The 21,591-nt window shown below is 39.8% G+C and overlaps 1 protein-coding gene across 3 annotated transcripts in view; it reads left to right on the top strand.

Moving 5' to 3' along the window:
- The first annotated feature begins 1,465 nt into the window (after positions 1 to 1,465).
- LOC144049148 (metal transporter CNNM4-like) overlaps positions 1,466 to 21,591 on the top strand; it is a 28,706-nt gene continuing 8,580 nt past the window's right edge. For 2 of the 3 annotated variants that reach the window (XM_077561813.1, XM_077561811.1), the window contains exons 1-6: positions 1,466 to 2,066; positions 4,678 to 5,524; positions 12,940 to 13,083; positions 13,161 to 13,295; positions 14,716 to 14,885; positions 18,724 to 18,820. In XM_077561813.1, coding sequence (XP_077417939.1) covers positions 1,479 to 2,066; positions 4,678 to 5,524; positions 12,940 to 13,083; positions 13,161 to 13,295; positions 14,716 to 14,885; positions 18,724 to 18,820 — 1,981 coding nt within the window. In that variant the 5' untranslated portion in view covers positions 1,466 to 1,478. Of the gene's footprint in view, positions 2,067 to 4,677; positions 5,525 to 12,939; positions 13,084 to 13,160; positions 13,296 to 14,715; positions 14,886 to 18,723; positions 18,821 to 19,684; positions 21,184 to 21,591 lie in introns of those variants that run through there. The other variant, XM_077561812.1, reaches the window with a different exon arrangement.

The raw sequence follows: 21,591 nt of genomic DNA, 5'->3' as shown, positions 1-21,591 counted from the left end.
TTAAATTTGGCTCTATCTAGTGGTCAGGAGGGGAATTAAGGGCGAGGTGTAAACACAGCATGAAAGACGCGCTCGGCGCATATTGTGCTGGTAGTATTTCCTCTGGTGTCCAAGTGCAAGGCGCCACAATGTTCAGAAAATACTTGGGCGCCCGCACACATTTACTTGCCTCATATTAACTGTACCTAATTGTCTGCTGCACTCTGTTAGTTTCCTTTTTGCGGCATCACTCTGCAGAACTGTTTTGACACACACAATAATAAGCAAGATGGAATGTGAATTTCGATAAGATGCAAATAATGAAGACCACAGCAAACAATGCACCATGATGTAAAAGTAAGTATGTCACATGACCACCAGAGGGAGCTGTGAACTAATTCAAAATATTTGGCCATCACTGAACCTGCACTCACTTTCTGCAATTTCTGGTATTGTGTTTTGGGTTTGTTAAATTTAATAAAAACTATCAATCAAAACTGTGAAGTCATTTAGCGCTTTCAAACAGCCGCAGCTGTCACAAAGCACTTACAGAACACATTGCAAAACATTTAACCCCTCAATAACAATAAAATATAATAAAACCATAACAAACTAACCAAACTTTTTTCCGTTCCTACATACGCCTTGGTGTTGGAAGTGGTTAGAGATGAAAGAGGAAAAAAGTTTGTTGATAATGGCCTAAAATTACTTTTAATATGGCGATTTAATGAACAAAAAAATCATTTAAATACATTAAAAATGCAGTTGACAATTGAATTTCCAAAGGAAGTGTGACATTTATGGAAAAAATGGATATCTTAAAAAATAAAAGATCTTAAATGCACTAAAAGTTTGTTGATGGTGCTGGGCCGTTTAGCATGGTGATGTAACGTCATGTGTACGAACTTAAAACATTACAAATTAATAAAGATTTATTTCATTCAGGCAGTTAAATAATGCTGTCAGTCAAATACCTGAAACGCAACGATTGTATATATATATATATTTTTTCCCTTTCATCCAGCAAACTTTGCATTGTATTTGTTAGGGCGAGCGTGCCTAATTGTATTATTCGAAAAGAAAACTGTATTATTGAGATTTTTTATTTTTTTTTTGCAGTGACGTTTATGGGAAATATGGAAATAGTAAAATCACAAAACGATCTTTAATATATAAGCACTAAAAGTTTGTAGATAATGGCGCAGGGGGCTGAAATGACATTTAATACGGTCATTTTAAGAAAAATAATGAATTAAAAAAATAAATGTAGTTTATAATGGTTTTCTTTTACAAGGAAGTAAAATGTCGCGATTGACATGAAGGCACGAAGTCAAATCGGTTTGAAAACAAAAACTTCACCAGGAGGGCGGCTGCCGCGGCTCGGTCAAGGTTGTCATGATGACGTCGAGGCAGCCTATTGGCCGGCTTCAAGATATTTAAATGAGCAAACGATCAGGATGACGTCAGTTCCCCCGCTCCCCCTCCCTCCCCTGACACGGATGACAGTGAGCGAAACAAACATGGCGACGGCGTCGAGCGGACGCGGGTTTCTGAGAACTTTACTGCTCTTTACCCACCTTGCGGCGAGCGTCCCGGTCGAGGCGGCGCTGGCCGAGCCGCGGGCCGCCACGCGGATCCTCGGCATGCGGCTAGAGCGCAGCGACATGCCGGCCGGGACCACCGAGCGCGGCGTGATCCAGGTAACCGAGGGCAGCGACATCCTGGTCCGGTTCTACGGGCTCCACTTGTTCCCCAACAGCTCGGCGCTTGTCCGCTTCACGGAGCTCTACTCCAGCGAGGAGGAGGACGATGCCCACGGCGCCGTGGCGGTGCCTCTCAACCGGACGTGCCCGGAGCACAGTAAGGACCTGGTAGTGAAGGGCACCATGAACGTGAGTAACCACAACACCGCCGGGCTGGCCAGCGTCACCGTCAAGCAGCTCCGCAAGAGCGAAGTGGTCAAGGTGTTCGCCCTGTGCGTGCGAGATCCCCTGGACCCCCCGGACACGTGGTCCCTGCTGGACGAGCGGGACGGCCGGGTGCGGGTGGTGGAGGTCAAGAAGTCCCTGCTCCCCGTGTGGCTTCAGGTGAATCAGAGGTGGTAAAAGTACAGTACAGATGCATGTCCAAAAACAAACACAAAAGACTGCTAAAAGTACTAATTCAATTATGGAAAAGTTAAAAAGCACCAATTCTGAAATGTACTTGAGTACAAAAGCAAGAAGTGCAAATGTGTGTGTGTGTGTGCGCGCGCGTGTGTGTATGTGTATGTGTATATATATATATATATATACATATATATACTGTATTTGTTTGCTTCATTTAGGAGAAAAAACAAAACAAGAAATCTTGAAAGGATCACAGAAGAAGGTCCCCTTTGAGGATAAGCATAAAATGAATACAGAGTAGACAATATTTATGACATGACAGGATACTGTACAATGTCGTAATGTAATTAACTGAAGCGCTGCATGTGGATTTCTCCAGTGCAGAGGTTCTCCTCAGAACCGGGTCGGGTCGATGCAGAATCCTCCACAGTAACTGCTGTGTGGAAGGGGGTCCTCTGCAGGTCCTTAGGTGGTCGATGCAGAATCCTTATAGTATCGTACAAAAACAAACAATTCTCTTAAATAAGGCCATCTATCTTGCTCCTGTTGCGCCCTCGTTCACATTGTTCCATGGCGCTATTGTTACTGCTTTTTATATAAGTATTTTTTTGGGTCATTTGTGGCGGTTGAAAAAAACAACAACAAGCCTACTATGACAAAGAAGTAGAAATATTTTTACTCACAAGAAGTTGTCTATATTTAGCTTTCAGCTAAAATTGACAGAATGAACCTAAAATGCAGTAAAACCTTGACAGTTAAACTTAATTGAAAGCTTCTCTTAACTTTTGAATTCACTTTTCAACTGATGAAGCTTTTAGTTCTTTGGCAAAGTTTGCTGTTTTGCAACAACAACAAAAAAAATTCTTCATTTCCAAGGACGTTCATTTTTATGCCTTTCTGTGAGTCTTCGGGGCATCTGTTGCAACCTTCTGATAACACTCTGTAATGCTCTAAGTCCACATTAAGACAATCCTGCTCTTTTTGTCGTAGTTTTGCCCCTTCCTGACCAAGGACATCAAATCTTATGATTGTCCTATGAAATTAATTCATCCTTATGTCATGTTAATTGCGGATTGGTCTTGAGAATAGGATCCAAAACAAGTCGAGAAATAAATGGATGTGACTTCAAAAGTTTACAGAAGGTCAAAGTTCAGTTCACCTGTAAATGTTAGTGCACTTTAAGTTCATTCTGAAATTTCACCCCGGTGTCCCTGACTTTTTGTGAGTACTTGCTTTCAAAAGTAAGGAGTAAAAGTAGAAAGTCGTCAGAAAATCGAATACTCTAGTAATGTCACTATCAAATATTTTTAGAATCGATTAATCTATCGATTATTCGACTAATTGGATTAATTTTAATTTGGCATTAGAGTGTATTTCAAAAGCATTTTTCCCCGATTTCTTTGTATTAACTCTTTGACTGCCAAAAACGTTAAATAACGTTTAGTAAAATCCTATGGAGGAGTGCCAAAGACGTTAAAAGACGTTTTTTTTCAAAACAGAGGTGAAACTAACCATTTTCTATTGTTGATTATTCAAAAACGGAATAAGGTAGAAACAAACTTTTTTTTCTGATGAAAGATGACAGTCCAAGCTTTCATTTGGTAGTATGTGTGTTTCCATAGTCCAAACACATAATTTTCTGTGGACCTTGAAAGATCAGTCAAAATGCTTAAAATCGGCTGGCACCCACGGCATCCCTTTTCTGAAAACGTCTGGCAGTCAAAGAGTTAACCAGTGATCGGTGTTTATTGCATAATTCTTATTTTTATAGTGATTAGAAAAAACAGGGATTGATGTTTTACTATGTTAGCGGTTCGGTCATTGTTTTCCAAAGTAAAAACAGATGTTTGCAAATGTCTTATTTTAATTAAACACAGTCTTCTTTCATGAAGGACTACATAAATCACTTTATCAATTACTGTTGATATGCTGAAATCAGAAAATTTTGACAATTTTAAATAAATAAAAATGGCTCCAAATGATTGTTTGATTATTAAAATAGTTGTCAATTAATATGATAATTGATTACTTGTTGATGAATCAATTAATTTTGACAGCTCCATACTCAAGATAGCTGAAGATTAAGATGAAGCAACTCCCTTCGCTCCTGGCTGTTTTACTGGATTTTGACTGATTTTGCAAGGACCCACAGAATATTCAGTTCTACTGCTATAAAAACATGGAACCTACCAAAAGAAAGATTAGAGTCTCTTCTTTCATCAGGAAAAAATATATTTCTACCTGTTTCTGTTTTGCAGCAATTAGAATATAGCTAAGTTTCATCATTATTCACAAATCTGTTTAAAACAATGGGAAAAATAACTTTTTGCAACATGGCCCTGGTTGATCTCTTATACTCTGCTGCCACCTGCTGGCCGTTTTTTGTAATAATTACCATTGTTTCATGCGTTCTCTTCAGTTCAGAGGCTGCATCAAAGCCTTCTGTATGCTCTAGCATTAAAAAAAAAAAACGTATAAATACGTTTTTGGGGACCACGGAAATATTTAAAATAGAACGTATTTATACGTTTTTGGGCGCAAACGAGCCAAGTAGAGTAACCAAGTACTTGTTTCCATGCCACCATTGCAGGTGATCATCATCTCCTTCCTACTGGTCCTGTCGGGCATGTTCAGCGGTCTTAACCTGGGCCTGATGGCTCTCGACCCCATGGAGCTGCGCATCGTGCAGAGTTGCGGCACGGAAAAGGAGAAGAAGTACGCCCGCAAGATCGAGCCCATCCGCCGCAAGGGCAACTACCTCCTGTGCTCGCTCCTCCTGGGCAACGTTCTGGTCAACACCACTCTCACCATCCTGCTGGACGACCTGACCAATTCTGGCGTGGGCGCGGTGGTGGCCTCCACGGTGGGCATCGTGATCTTCGGCGAGATCGTGCCCCAGGCGCTTTGCTCGCGCCACGGCCTGGCGGTGGGCGCTAACACCATCCTGGTCACCAAGCTGTTCATGCTGCTCACCTTCCCGCTGTCGTGGCCCATTAGCAAGCTCCTGGACTGCGTGCTAGGCCAGGAGATCGGCACGGTGTACAACCGCGAGAAGCTGGTGGAGATGCTGAAAGTGACGGAGCCCTACAACGATTTGGTGAAGGAGGAGCTCAACATGATCCAGGGGGCGCTGGAGCTGCGCACCAAGACGGTGGAGGACGTGATGACGCCGTTGAGCAACTGCTTCATGATCCTCAGCGACGCCGTGCTGGACTTCAACACCATGTCGGAGATCATGGAGAGCGGCTACACGCGCATCCCCGTCTACGAGGGCGAGCGCTCCAACATCGTGGACGTGCTCTTCGTCAAGGACTTGGCCTTCGTCGACCCGGACGACAGCACCACGCTCAAGACCATCACCAAGTTCTACAACCACCCCGTGCACTTTGTCTTCCATGACACCAAGCTGGACTCCATGCTGGAGGAGTTCAAAAAAGGTTGGTGGCAGGAAAATGTCTTACAAGGTCAAATGCTGTCTGTGCTAGAGCTAGTGGATAGCGTTAGCCGTCTTTGTGGGTGTTTGGAAACGTGACTTGCGTGGTCTTTCCAGGTTTCCATAAAATTACCGACGTGGACCTTGAAGCGCGTGTAATCTCACAAGACGGCCACGTGGATTAAAACACAAGATTACTCCTGCAAACAGCCCTTGAGACAATGCGCTGTTTCTTTACAAGAGCTTGAGAAACAGAGCTTCTTTACAACTTTATTATTTTCACTTGACACATTAGTCGGAGACGGATGTGGCAAAAGTACTCGCACTAGTGCTGTCACTATCCAATAGTTTTAGAATTGCTTAATCTATCGATTATTTAATCGACTAATCCGATTCATTTCAATTTGGCATTAAAGTGCATTACAAAAGTATTTTCCCCCTGATTACTTTTTATTAACCAGTGATGTGGTGTTTATTTCGTACTTCGTATTCGTGTAATGATAAAACAAAAAAGGGGGATTGATGTTGTACTATGTTACCGGTTCAGTTGTTGTTTTCCAACGTAAAAACAGATGTTTATAATTGTCTTATTTTGATTAAACACAGAAGATAACCAGTCAACAATTGCTGTTGACATGCTGAAATCAGAGGATTTGGACAATTTTAAATAAAAAAATGGCTCCAAACGATTACTTGATAATAAAAATAGTTGTCAGTTGACTTGATAATCGATTACTTGTTGATTAAACGATTCATTTTGGCAGCTCTAACTCACACTGTACGTGAAGTACCAATATTTTTGGGGAAAGTAGTACTGATTCAATTTATGTACATGACATAAGTAAAGGTTAAAAAAATCATACAGATCGAGGTGTACTTAAAGCTGCCCTTTGTAACACTTTGGCCATAAAGTGATGCTACTAGCTAGCTCCCTAAATGGTGAACAAGCACCATGGGAGCTAGCTAGCACCTCTGGACTAAAGCCAAACTGAGGCAGGGTTTTGACTTTCTGGACCTGGATTTGCCGCCTCTGCTTTAGCCCCAGGTGCTAGCTAGCTAGCTAGCTCTCATGGTGCTTGTTCACCATTTAGGGAGCTAGCTAGGTATCATCAGCGGCTAAAGCTAAACTGTGGCAAGTTTTTTTTTTTTTTACTTTCTGGACCTGGATTTGCCACCTCTGAAAATAGGCCTCACCTGCACTTGTTTTTTCAAAAAAATTGAACACCACAACATGGCTAATCAAATCAAAATATCAAATGTTGAACTTGTTACCTTAACCTGTCTAATTTTATTTATCAAGTTGTGCTATCATCCACACGAGACTATTTTTGCAAAAAAGTCCAGATACATGTTTACAAGTATAGGGAGTATAAGTAAAAAGTCGTCACAAAAATACTCAAGTACCGATACCTAGAAAATCTACTAATACACGCACGCACACAAACAAATCGAGGCTTGTTCTCCACTTGTAACGAGGCTTCCTCCTTTGACTTCTCTGCTCAGACGTGCTCTTCCTCTTTGCCCTCCCTGTCGGACATCTTGTCTCGGGTCTCCCTTAAAAGTGTGGGCTGTGGCGACGTTGGTGGTTCAGAGGAGTCTCTTCCTGTTATGTGTCACAGTGATTTCTACTGCTGCTGCTGCTGCTGCTGTTGTTGTTGAGTGTGAAGTGGCGGCGGGCCAACAAAAAGCTCTGCGGTGCATCTCGGGCTGGCGTGGCGGGAGAGATTGACTCCATACACATGAAATACAAACAAAGAAGTCGCAGTGGTGTTGGCGTCCTTGAGTTGTGAGTTTAATTCATTGCGCGACCATGCTTTGAAGTCAAAACACTTGTTTGTCAAATCAATTTTCCCAATTGAAATGGTTGAATTACCATTGATGTATTTCTAGCCGACCAAACTCAAAGTAGTTGAACAGGGGTGTGTAGACTTTTTCTATCCAGTGCATATGCTCATAGGTACAGGCATGTGTTCCATCTGCTCTATGGGAACAATGAGATTTAAAAAAAAAAAAAGAAGCAAAATGTAGTTTTGTATTACATCAAAGGTATGGAGGACCAAAACTAAAAATAAATAAATGACTAAAAATTAAAATAAAAGCGGATCTAAAAAAATATTAAAAAATATAATATATATATTAAAAAATATACATAAATGGAAATAAAAACAACGAAATATAAAAATGGCCCAAAAAAAATAAAAAGCGAGATTAAAAAAATTTATATAAAAATAAACATCTAACTAGAATTAAATATAAATCAATAAATAAAAACGCTGTGCTCTCACATTTATTTATCTCATGCTGCATACGCTCTGTCAGGTCGTAATTTTATTCAAATGAGGAGGCGGGCCTAAGCACGTCACAACTTGCGACTTGAGTTGCTCGACAACAAGTCGAGGTGACAGTGGACAAGATAGTCGTCCATTGCTGGAGCTCTCCAATGCAATCCGGCGAGACTTCCTTGTTTGCTGCTCAGTCGACTAATGACAGGCAATTTGCAAACATGGAGTCAAACCCAAGACAATACTTAGGACCCGCCCCCTCATTAGAATAACATTTCGACCTGTCAGAGCATCTGCAGCATGAAATAAATAAATGTGAGAGCAGAGCATTTTTATTTATGGATTTCTATTCCATTTATATGTTTATTCTTGTATTTATTTTAACATTTATTTTTATATTTTGAATCTCGTTTTTTATTTATTTATTTATTATGGGATATATTTATATTGTTGTTTTTATTACCATTAATATTTAATTTTTGGGGTTTAATTTTTGAATGATATTTTTTGTATCCGTTTTTTTTTTTTTTACTTTTAGTCATTTATTTATTTATTTATTTGGTTAGTTAGTCATTTATTTATTTTTAATTTGGTCAGTTTTGGTCCTCCATACGAAGGGACGTCCTCGTCGCTGAAAATTCTTACTTGCCTGTCAAAACGGTCAGTCCGCTCATCTGCTGCGTGATTGACAGGTAGCCCTGCCAGTCTCACGTTCCGCGCTCTGTTGCTCGGCATCCGTTACCGCGGCGACGGCGTCCAACGCAAAGGCGTCTGCTCAGGAGTTCAGAACTGCCAGGTGACCTTTTTGAGATGGCGGCGTCCCGCTATTAGTCGTTATGAAAACTTAATGGCGCCGGTAGGAAGTAGCAGCGGGAGACGCGGAAGCCCTAGCGATGCAACCGGCGAATTGAAGGTCATCCAGTAACGATACGGATGCCAAAAGTGAGCAATCAAAATGATGCCATTCGAGTCTTGAGTTCAATGAGTATCAAAACGTCAACGTCGCTGATCTGCTTGACGTGTTTCACAAAAAGATCATTTTCTCCGCTTTTTGGTATAGTAGCCGGTGTTTTTGGAGAAATGAATCAATGTTCAACTGATCATTACTAGAGAATTTGGGGGGGGCTAGAAAAAGAGGAGAGAAAAAACTTAGTCAAGGTTATTTTGAATAACATCCATGTTGTTTGCTTATTTTCATGTGAAGAGCGTAAAATAAGAAATCGGAATTTCATGAAATAAATTGGCAATTTTATTTTAAGGCCACGTTGCCCAGGACAAAATAAAGTTATTATAAATATGAGTCAGTTTGACCTCAGAGTAGATTAATTTAATTGTATTTCCATGACTTCCCATGGGGCCAAATTTTGCTGACATGATCACTTTTGGTGGTCTCCAAGCAGATGGTGGTCACCCTTTGCGGCTACGTTGTTTTTTCGATCCCACAGGTCTTTATGGAAAAAGGTTTAAAGGTGTAATTTAAGTCCAGAAACAGCTTGTGGTGGTTATTAAAGCGCCTCAAAGTCAGCGGGTGTCATTGTGAAAACACACACAAAGGCGAGTGAAGCCTTTTGAGGCGAGAGTCAACAGGCTGTCACATGATCTCTCTCAGCCGCTTGACTCGGAAAGTTGAGGCGTATTTGAGCGTTAGGAAACAAAAACGTCATTACCAATGCGATAAATGCCATTACGTTATATAAATGAAAATTCTATTGAATCATTTTTCCATGACTAACTAAAATGGTCTTTAAAAATGCAACAAAATTAAAAATAACATTAAATCATAAAAAATGAACTTGCGTTAAATAAATACAATTTTATTATAAAATGAATTTTCTTTAAATTAAATAATGAGTCATTAAATACTTTAAATTCCATAAAAAAATATTCACACTAAATAAATGAAAATACTAATAAATAAGTACAAAAAAATTATATCATAAATCAATTACTTGAAGTATTGAAAATTAGTGAATACATTAAGCGTCTTTAAAAATGCAACAAAATTAAAAATAACATTAAATCATAAAAAAATGAACTTACGTTAAATAAATACAATTTTATTATAAAATGAATTGTCTTTAAATTAAATAATGAGTCATTAAATACTTTAAATTCCATAAAAAAAATTCAAACTAAATAAATGAAAATACTAATAAATAAGTATTAAAAAATTATATCATAAATCAATTACTTGAAGTATTGAAAATGAGTGAATACATTAAATGAATGCATATAATGGCATAAAAATAAATAATTCAATTGAGTTAATTTTTGAAAAAATATCTAATGAAAATGATTATGAAAAATTAAACCGAAATAAACAATTAACATGAAATGATATGCTATTAATGGACAATTCAACATCATTTTTACATTTAAATTCATTAATTAACTGATTGATTCAGTCATGTAATCAGGCTTTATTAGCCCTCCTAATAATATCGCCATATATATTTTGTGTGCCTGCGTTATTCAAATAACACAAGTCGAATGTGTGTCTTTGGCGGGGCTTTTTTGTTGTTCTTTTCTTCAATCATTTCCCGACCGCTCACTTTGTCAAGAGTCCTGACAGCTTGTCCTCTGTCACCTTTGTACCTTGACACCAACACGCACGTGCACGCTGACATCTAATCTCTTAGCAACTTGATGCTAATCGTAGCCACTGACCTCTGCGGCAGTCTTAAAAAAAAAAAAAACGCTTTAAAGGGTCTTTTTTTTTCCTTTTTTCTTTTTCTACATGCTGTGAGCCAACTCTGAACTGATGACCTCATACTGGCACACCTGAAACTCAACTCTAGGTTTTTTTTGTAAAGCAGGCGTGTCGCACCTTTGTGTGCGCTGACTATCAGGGGAGAGAATGTATCCACGTGCTAAACCACTAATTAGCCTCATGTGAAGGAGGAAAAGACGGGAACGCCACGCAAAGTGTGCTTTTATGTTTCCCTGTCTTCAAAGGAACATTGCAGAAAGTCATATACAGCTTTCTCAGTGCTGGTTGCTCAGTACAACTTGGCTAATGGGTGATAAAATGATCATAGAGAAAGAAATGTGCAATGATAAACGGGAAATGGAACCTATGGTGATGTAGGAAAGAGTGAGCGGTACAAACATGAGCAGTTCAATTCAATACTACTATAAGATAACCAAGCGGATGCTAATGTGACTAGCATGATGCTAAAAAGCATAGGCCTATTAGCATTAGCTGAGCTACATTGCCCCCCCCCCCACACACTTTCACATAACATAAACCAGTATACACTGTCTGCGTTAGCTTCTGCCAGCTAGCATGACCACAGCGCAGCACACCATTTACATTAGCATTAGCCAGATAGCCACAGCACATATCCAGTTAGTTTGCGTGTGTAATAAATAAGAATGACTACACAGGCTGTGTCATGTCAGGAGGGAGTAGTTTATACATGTTAACTCATCTGAGGGAGGAGAAACGAATATGAAGTTGAAGCATCATGTGATTATAAACCTTTTTCAGGGCTGTCAATGAATCACAAATTTTCGCTTTTTTTTTTTTTTTTTGCAACTGTGTGTACACATTCCTAGAATTTGATTACATTTGGAGTAGAGCTTGTGAAATTTGTAGGTATGAATGCATCCACCTGTATCATTAGAGGTTCTCCCTTAAGAACAACTTTGCTTGAATACGGAACTGGTGTGTGTGTGTGTGTGTGGAATGCCAGAGGCGTGCTGCGGCTCTTGTTTGGCGACAAACCTTGTCGCTTCCTGCCAGAAAGTGAGCCGGCGCAAACGGTGGCTGCATCAGCAGCAGGAGGGTGACTTTGACTTTGTGTACTCAGCTGACACATGCTCACAACGCCAGGCCTGTTCTTGGAGAGCATCTTTGTCTGTCTGCGTGTGTATGTCGTGTGAGTATGTGTGTGTGTGTCGTGTGTGTGTCCGTATATTTGTGTAACTGTGTTAATTTGTACGTTTGTGTGTATACGTAAGCTCAAGTGACTCTCCAGTCATCTGGGGTAAGAGTTTGTTCCCCGGGGCTCTCTGCCATTTTTGAAATACAGTATTGACTCAACAAATACACACACACACACAGCGAGTTCCTTTTGGATTACACGTTGCCTCTATTTCCGTCTGGACAGCGATCCACAAGGACTTTTGATCACAAAAGTGGCAGGCCTATGGCGGAAGGCTAGTGGTCTACATCAGTGGTCTCCAACCTTTTTTTTTTCTTTTTTTTTCACCATTGAATGGTTAATACAAGTCCACAACTTTCGCAGACCGGCAACCCAGTGGGTTTGCGGGGGTGGGGGGGTGGGGGGGGAGCGTGCCTGTTCAGTGGCTGATTAATAAGAGGCTACAACAACAAACGCAAATCCACTATGTATTTTTATGTACCTGTACTAGCAGCACAAACACCATAACAAGGGTAACATTAATTAGATTAATGGGTCGGGCCCTAGCAAGTACTGCTACATTGAAATGAGGCCGGGTATCGGCCCAAAACGATACGGTATCGGTACTCGCACATCCCTACATAAAATAATCGCATTTAAAATGAAATTTAAAAAAATCTGAATTGTATGTGTAATTTGAGTTATACCCTGCAGTGTGAACGTTGCCTAATTGTGTGTGTGTGTGTGTGTGTGTGTGTAAAATGTGTGCATAAGTAAATAATTGTTCAGTTGTGTGCGTCGGTCAAAGTCTGTATGTAAAGATGGCTTGTACACATTAACCGTGCCTGATTGCTTTATTGTTAGACATTAGTCACGTGGTAGGAACTCGTATCGATTGTCGATTGATGGATGCCCAGTTTGTGCGTTTTACAGGAAAGCTTCTTTGATAAGTTCTTTATTTCACATGAATAATTCATTTGAAGAGCAAACGCCTCCGCCAAGGCTTCTATTCGAGGCCTGGATCAGGTGGTAAAATGTTTTTGTTTGTTTGTGTTGCAAATAAAAACATGGATGAATGTAAAACATTAAACACGGATACCTACACTACCTTTTCATATCAAATGACAAGTGCGTCGCAGCCAGCTAGCATGCTAAGCTAACACTAAAACACACATCGTTTTGATCGTTCTTTTGACGAAAAAAAAAGTCGCAGAAAATCCAAAACAAAGTATTGCGTTCACAAAAAGTTACTTTTTGTATGCCTGCATTAGGCAAGTCCCACCTGGCCATCGTGCAGAAGGTGAACAACGAGGGCGAGGGTGACCCCTTCTATGAGGTGCTGGGCCTGGTCACGCTGGAGGACGTGATTGAGGAGATCATCAAGTCGGAGATTCTGGACGAGTCGGACCAGTACAGTGAGTGGCCGATTCATGTTATCAACATCGTAAGATTTAACCAGTGGCTAACTTCGCGGTCTCGTTTGTTGACGCAGCTGACAACCGAAACAGGAAGAAGGTGGCGCCCAACAAGAACAAGAGGGACTTCTCAGCCTTCAAGCATGAGAGCGAGTCCAAGGTGAAGATCTCTCCTCAGTTGCTGCTGGCAGCGCACCGCTTCCTGGCTACAGGTGAGAAATATTGAAATAGTAAGTTTGGTGCCATCATAATGATGTACAAAAAAGTATCACTGTATTAGATTTACATCTCCTAACTGTTCTCTTTTGAAAAATAGACCCATGTTTTTTATTATTATTATTATATTTTATATGCAATTTTTGGGGGAGGGGGTGGGGTGGGGTTAGGACAATCCTCAAATAGTGTGTGGCCCCAGGGAACGCTTTTTGTCTTCTTCTTTTTCCCCCTACTTGAATAAAGTGTCATTGCACTTCCACTACAGTAGGTGGCAGCGGCGCTCCAGCACTGCAGAGATATACGGAAGTCGATTAGGGCCAGTGAAGAGGGAAAAAAAAGGTTGGCAGGATTCTGACTTTAATCTCAGAATTATGACTTTAATCTCAGAATTATGACTTTAAAAGTGAAAATGCTGATTTAAATCAGAATTCTGAGATTAAAGTGAAAATGCTGAGAATAAAGTCAGAATTGTCACTTGAGATTAAAGTCACAATTCTCACTTTAAAATTAGAATTCTGAGATTAAAGTGAGAATTCTGAAAATAAAATCAGCATTCTCACTTTAAAGTGAGTCTTCACTGGCCCTAATCATCTTCCGTAAAATATATTTACAACAATTTTATAAAAAGTTATATAATTTAAAGTAATGGCGGAGAGTTGTGGGGGAGTGCGTTAAATATTTTCTTCTTCCTGGGGGGGGGGGTGTAACAAAAAGTCATTGAGAATTACTGGGTTCGTTCGGACAATGCATGTTAATTAACAGAGCAATAAGGCATCTGTGCAAACATGCTGGCGTGAACTCAGTTGCTCTCTCATATGCCACCTCCTTCTGTTCAGTGCTGTGTGTAACTGCTGTCGACTTCTCATATCCTCTCATGTTGCATCATAGCTGCGCTTTCCAGAGTGCTATTTTGTGTGTCCACTTTGTAAAGCCGTTACGACAAACGCATGTTTGCCTTACGTGGTGATGGATTCCCTCACAATTGTGTTTGCAGGGCCGGCCGTTTCTTTGTTTGCGGCGTGGGTGCGGTCCGAGATGCCCTTGTCGCAATCTCATTCCGCTCCCCTCAGTCGTGTTTGCATTGCATGTGATAAGTTAACCATTGTGTAATATGACGGTGTCATGTGGCCTGTGTGGCAGACCAATCACAGTCAGTGTAAGAAAGTCTTACGTTTCCAAAATTAGACAACTAATGTACAGACACTGAGGAATTGGAGTCAACTCTGTTGCTAACCAAAACAGCAGTACCTGGAATTGTTCAGTGGCTAATCATTCAGCGTTGTCCACTTAAAACAAATGAACGTCTCCATCGAATAGACACCCCATAGTCGAAAATGTCATGATCTCAGTAGATACCTTTTGTTGCTAACCAAAACAGCAGCTAACCCCACTTTCACGCTGCGTGTCTGTGCGCAGAGGTGGCCCTGTTCAACCCGACTCAGATATCTGACAAGGTGCTGCTGCGAATCCTGCGCCACCCCGACGTCATCCAGGAGATCAAGTTCAACGAGAGCGACAAGCGCTCACCGCATCACTACGTCTACCAGAGGGGCAAATCTGTCGACTTCTTCATACTCATACTGCAGGTACAACATGCCTACTTCATGTCTTAAGGGTCTGTTGTGTGCCTCGTATGTGCCAAGTTGACATATGTAGTGGTCTGTGGGCCTTCAATGTAACATTTTCATATTTGCCTGCACATTCAATGTGCTAAAAGGAGGGTTGCAATCTTGTGATTCCGGCGGCGCGCAAAATTCAACTGGGGTTCAGGAAGTAGGGAACGCCCATTGAAAATGATGGAAAGTGACTATAAGCGTTGGGTAAGCCTGGTCATAGCCGATACGCTCTAAAAAATAGTAAAATATGTCGGATATGATCCTTACACTCTGAGGAAAAGAGATTTTTCCGAATTCGTGTCGGATTTGCCTGGTGTGGAGGCAATCGACATCATGAATGACCTTGTCCTCCAGACATCATACTGCCAAATGGAGGCGCATAAAAGCCTGGAGGCTTAACAACCACTTCGTGTGTGGTTGGGTCAATGAACTCTGATCAAAAGAAGCAGTAAATGACTGCCGTCTTGTTTTTGCTCGGGTGAGTCAATGTGATTCTGAATCATTCTCTTTTCAACTCAAATGTACACAAACGTACCACTGGTGTCAGGCTACAAGCTAGCTGGCTAACTGTTACGACTGGTCTTAAACGACTTAAACGGTCAAACAGAGACTCATCAGTCATGTCTCTACGTCTTGTGAATGAACCAATGCTTAAGTATAAGTATATATTTCCATCAGTATGCTGTGGCCTTCCTGGAAGAAGGACCTCAAGCTAATGTAGCTAGCATTACTAAAAAAACAAGAGACACAGCCACCTAGCATGGACACGAGCTATAGTACAAATTCCACATAGTAATATCACGGTGAGCTATGTTTCCAGTAATATCCCACCGGCCTGTTGAGAGTTTTATTCAGCTCTGTAAGTAGTTTCATTACTATAACCTTACCTTTCACAAAGTGATCACTGCATATACGACCGGTGTCCGACTCCGCTCCTCCGGATTTCAGATGAAGGTTTTTAATCCAAGTCTGCCGTCTTCTTTTGGTCATTTATTTATTTTTATTCTCGCCTTTATGGGTTACTACTTTCGGGACGCGAAAGTAGCTTTTATTTTTTTTTCTCAATTAGACCGGTTGGTACAGCCGTAAACGGCACAAAACTCCGGCATTTTCGCAGCTTTTCCATATGGGCAAATTACTCTGGCCGCTTGTGGTGACGTCACATGAAACCCACCTATATGTACACCGTATTTAATCACATCTAATGGTCCACGTGCCTCTTAATAACTATTTTAATCATATTTCATGGTTTGTGCCCCATTACTATACCATGTATAACTATATTTAACGACTTTGTGCTCCTCTGATGCGCCATATTTACACCATATTTGATGGTTTGTGTGCATCTATTATACATACAGAAATGTCTGTGTGCCACATGTAATGGTTTGTGCTAGGACCTGACCAATATGGATTTTTTTAGGCTGATGTCAAATTTGGATATTTGGCAGAATAAAATTGTGATAATGGATTAATCAGCCGATTACAAATGGAATGAATAAAGTAGTAGGACTGAGTTAAAAAAAAAAAAAATAGAATGATTGAGACAGAAAAATTTGCTTTTTCACGCCTGATATCAGTTCATAAAAACATGAATCAATTATTTAATCTCTCACTTTCCCATAAATTTATAAGAAAATGTCATTTTAAATTCCATTTTATTTTGTATCTTACTGTTTTCTTGAAATTTTCTGTTCACATGAATTTAAAAGTATTTTCTTACTTTTGTGAAAGACCTGACTTATTGCACTTAAAGACCATTCAGAATCTTTTTAATTTATATTTACAATTATTGAATTTGAATTATGAGAATATTTTCATATCATCCTTGCTGAGGTCAATGTTTGTTACACTTCATTAATGTCAGTATCTTTGGCTTATGTGTAAAAAATAAACGTGTTAGAAAAAGGCTATATATAGTCCGATTTAACTTAACCGGCCCCTTAAAAGATCGGGTCCCAGTTTGCGCACCTCTTTTTGTCATGTGGTGGATTCTCAGCCTTTCTTGTGACTAATGTTGACGGTGGCTGTCACGTTGGGTTTACTGTCCTAAATTGCGAATCTGCACATGTTTGTTGCATCAACAAAAGAGGCAACCTCACTTTGCTTATTTAGAAACATCTGTGGGGAATATTTCTGTTTGTGTGCATTTTTCCTGTAGTGAGTGATGTGTCCAGTGTGATTCATATAAGACGTTCACTGCTTGCACCATATTTTCCCAGTCATTAGTCTTGTCAGAATTGTCAACATTAAGCAAAGTTTTCTATGTTTTATGCTGTGTGAAGTTAAAGCTGTCATATTCTGTTTCTACTGTTTTTGAGGATTAAGGCCAGTGAAGGGGGGGAAAAAAGGCTGGCAGGATTCTGACTTTATTCTCAGAAATCTGGCTTTAAAATTCTCACTTTAATCTCAGAATTTGGACTATTAAGTGAGAATTCTCACTTTAAAGTGAGAATTCTTAATTCTGAGGATAAAGTGAGAATTCTGGCTTGAAAGTCATAATTCTGAGAATAAAGTCAGAATCCTCTTCCGTAGATTCTCAGCAGGAGTCGCTATTGACCAACATTTTTTTCAACAGAAGACTTTAGCTTGCCGTTTAGCTGCCAAATGCTTGTCACTTGTGACCGAACGATCCAGTTTTTATATACGTTTGAGTCTGTTGTTGGCGATGATATAGACTGCTACTGCTAAATGCTTAGCTGCCGTTTTCTTGTCACATGTGAACAAATGGTAGAGTACGTGAGCTAGTCACAAAGCACAGGTTAGCAACTCCCATACACACTCACGCACACACACACACACACACGAATTGTAGTCCGTGATGGATGGTCACATGACTCACTTTTCTGGTGAGTCATTGAACACTGCTTTTGAACTTTGGCCACCCACAGAAAAAAAAAGTTGTGGCCCTGCATGCCGTTGAGGCTCGGGTAGGGGGTGATGCGAGAGTTTATGGGACACCCCCCCCTCCCCCCAGGCCAAATATTCCACCTTGTCACATGGTTCATACATTCCCTGGTGGATGGAATGATAATGATTGTCAGTTCAAATTGGGAATGGTACAATGATGAGCACGCCAGGCAACAAGTGGGCGAGCCATATAAAGACCCAGATGCGCAAGGAATGTTACGATCCGCTTGCATCAGGGTCAGGTGGGGGCAGTCAGCCAACAGTGTGTGGCAGGTGTGCCGTTATTGTAACATGTTTACAATAAATGCATCCTATTTGAAGGTCTGTGCACCTCTAATGCATGTGTGCATCTTAAAGGACATCCCTGTTGAACCAGGTTTGTGCGCTGCTGCTAATGTACCATATTTACACCATATGTAATGTGCACCTCTAAGGTCCCACGTGTGCAAGTGTCCTGTTGTTGTTGCTGCATTTCGCACATTCCAGCCGACCCGTTGGGCTGGACTGTGCAGACAAACAAGCCGGAGGCCTCCTTAGCTTCCATCATCAACAACCGATCAGCCCCCCTCACCCCTCACCCCTCAAATAGAATTTGGTCATATGACTCAGACGTCGCATGTCAACTTGTGTAGTTTTGACTGCACTGACTCCTGTTGGTCAAACTCCGTCACTACAACCGCTGTCACTTTTTTCCTTTGACCTACTTGAATGTTATATATTTTTATGCTGATCCCTGCTGGCCAAACTCTGTAACTACATGAACTCACTTTTTTGATCCATTACATCAAAAACTTGAACGCTAGTGTATATATGCGGGTGATACATTCCAAAATTGAAATCACATAATCAGCCAAGACCATTTTATGTAATAAAGGATCTGTTTTTCTGTCTTTATCAGGGCCGAGTAGAGGTGGAGGCGGGTAACGAGAACATGAAATTTGAAACTGGACCCTTCTCCTACTATGGCATCATGGCGCTGAGCGCTCCCATGCTGGGTGAGTAGCGCCAGACACAAACCCCCATCCCGACCCACCCCTCTCGTTCCCCATTTGTACCAGTTCCCTAGTAGGAGCTTGTCCAAGTAACCACCCTGGAATTCGCCATAAAAATGGGCTGCTTCAAATCCAATTGGTCAACTTCTTGCTCAGATTCGGGCAGAGGTCAAAACGTCTTTATCCATCCTGTCTCAACATGTCCATTCAATTATTATAGTTCAACCAAAGACACACTTTAGGACCACCTCCTCATTTTAAATAACATTTCCTTGCGTATGCCATGCTGACATGTCTGCAGCATGAAATAAATAAATACAAGAGGAGAGCTTCTTTTTTTATTGATTATATATATTTATATTTTTTATTTATTTCTACGCTTATTTTTGTTTTTGTATTTGTATTTTTTTTCTTGTTTTTTATTAATGTATTATTTTTATTTATTTATGTGTATATATTTTGTTGTTCCATTTTTATTACTTTTTGTATTTAATTTTTGAATTATACTTTTTATATTTGTTTTTAATTTCATTTATTTATGTATCTATGGCAGTTTTGTTTGTCCATAGCAAAATCTTTTTTTAATATGTTTTAGTCCGTTATTTGCAATGAATAAATTAACCAATTATTTCTTGAGATAAATAAACAAAATATAATTAACACATTTTAGTAAAAAAAGACTGATTAATGTAATAAATAAAATACTTTATTTTAAAATAATAATTTCTTTAGTGATTTGATGTTTGGCTCGGCCTTTAGTGTTACCTCGCTTTAACTTTATTGAATGCCCTCTCCGCCCCTTCTCTCTCTCTCTCTCTCTCTCTCCGTCTACATTTTCTCTTCCTCCCTCATCATTCCTTCCTGCAGGGTCATCAGGTTTCAAAGTATGAGACATTCTTCCATATCCTAACCACACACAATATGCTCACAGACCCTCAGAGGAGACCCAACCCCACCTTACCTTTTTTGCATGTGCTCACCTTGTTTGTCTGTTGATGTAATGGCGTCCCCCACACACACACACACACATACACCCGATCACCCTTTGTACTTTCTCCACTCAGTGGCCGCCCCCCGTCCTCGCCTCCTCTCCTTTAAGAGGTTTTCTCTGTTTGCTCGGTTGCCAGGTAACCTTCGGCATGTCGGGGTCTCTTTAACACCGAGGGGAGGGGGGGGATTTATGATAGTATGGCCCTTACATTAGTAGACTGGCTCTTGATTGGGCTGGACGTGTACCCTAGAAAGTACTTGATAACTATTCAAAGTAGCATTAGCAGCTAACGTAACAGTCTACATTGTTACTCACTGCTCTTTCTTGTCTAACATGTCTAACAAGATCCAAATCAAAGTCCTATGTTCACAAAAAAGGCTGGTAGAAAATAGTGATGAGAGTTATATCAAGCTGATGGCAATAGGAACAAAAACAGGAAGTAGAAAGTAAAGAGAATAAATCCCACATTGCTGAAGCAAGTTTTAGCTATTGTCGGCTAGCTTTTGTCGCTAACGTAGCAGTCTGCCTTCATACACCACTCTTTCCTGACAAAACAGGAAGTAGAAACCAACTAAAATAACACCAACATTGTTGAGCAAAGATTCAGCAAAGCCTTCATTTAAAAGCATGTAGCTAGGTGGTGGCTAGCACCAGGAGCTACCGTAGCAGTGTTACAGTAACAATCATTGCTCCTAAAGCCCACAACAGCGGCCAAAATAGAGCCAATTCAAAGTTTTTTTGTTTACAAAAAGTCGCTCAATACACGAAAACAGAAAGTGGATACTTGTGTAGCTGGCCACTCCTCTCACCGAACAGCATTGAGACAAATACAGGAAATGGAAACCTACCAAAATAAAACCAACGTTGCCAAACTGAACGAAATACTACTTAAAAAAAAAAAAAGGTAACTTAACGTAATAGTAATGGAACGAATCAAAACCCTTTTTTTACAAAAAAGATTTTTGATAACATACACAAATAACAGGAAACTAGCAAAGTCACCTGTGTTCTTAAAAAAGAAAGAAAGAAAAGAAGGCTAACGTGAGGAGCTAACGTAGCATTTTACATCTTCAAACTCCTAACATCAGTCCTTACTTCACAAAAAGCCAACATTGATTGTTTTTTTGTTTTTTTTTAGCCCCTGTGATTCTAGTTTGTAGTACATTATAATACAAAGTATTTAACCCACTAACTCACTCAATATTCACTTGATGAGCACTTGACATCCAGTAGGAAGCTTTTCATGAGGATTTTCCCTTTCCGGGACAGCTATTCCAAAGTAGCTTTCTCCTATATGAGAGAATCTTTAAAAATTAAATTAAATTTTAAAAAAAATCCTGATGTAGATTATCATAATTTGTGTGTTAGTGTTACAAAAAGCTCAAAATATTGTGGGTTTGGAGGGGGGGGGGTGATTTAGATGTTCTATTTTTGTAACTTTTATTCAAAATATTATTTTATGTAAATGTCAAGCAATTCATTCATTTTTGAGGGGAATAATAATAATATGCAATGCTAAATGTATGATTTAGTTTTTTTATTAGGTTTTGTGTTAACATTTAAATTCATACCTGTTTTTTATTTGTTTATATATTCAATGTAATATTTTATTAATATTTGATTTAAATGTTAAGCAGGTCAAGATGTTTTTGTTTTTTTTATAATACAAAATATGTTATTTTAAATGTATCATTTAGTTATTTGAATAACACAAGTATTTCTTAATATTTCTATATTATCATTTTTTGGTGAATTTCAATAGAAGCAGTACAAGAGGAAAAAA

This window comes from Vanacampus margaritifer, chromosome 3, assembly GCF_051991255.1.
Source record: "Vanacampus margaritifer isolate UIUO_Vmar chromosome 3, RoL_Vmar_1.0, whole genome shotgun sequence".
Classification (NCBI taxonomy): Eukaryota; Metazoa; Chordata; class Actinopteri; order Syngnathiformes; family Syngnathidae; genus Vanacampus; species Vanacampus margaritifer.
This window is presented reverse-complemented; position numbering and strand designations above follow the sequence as displayed.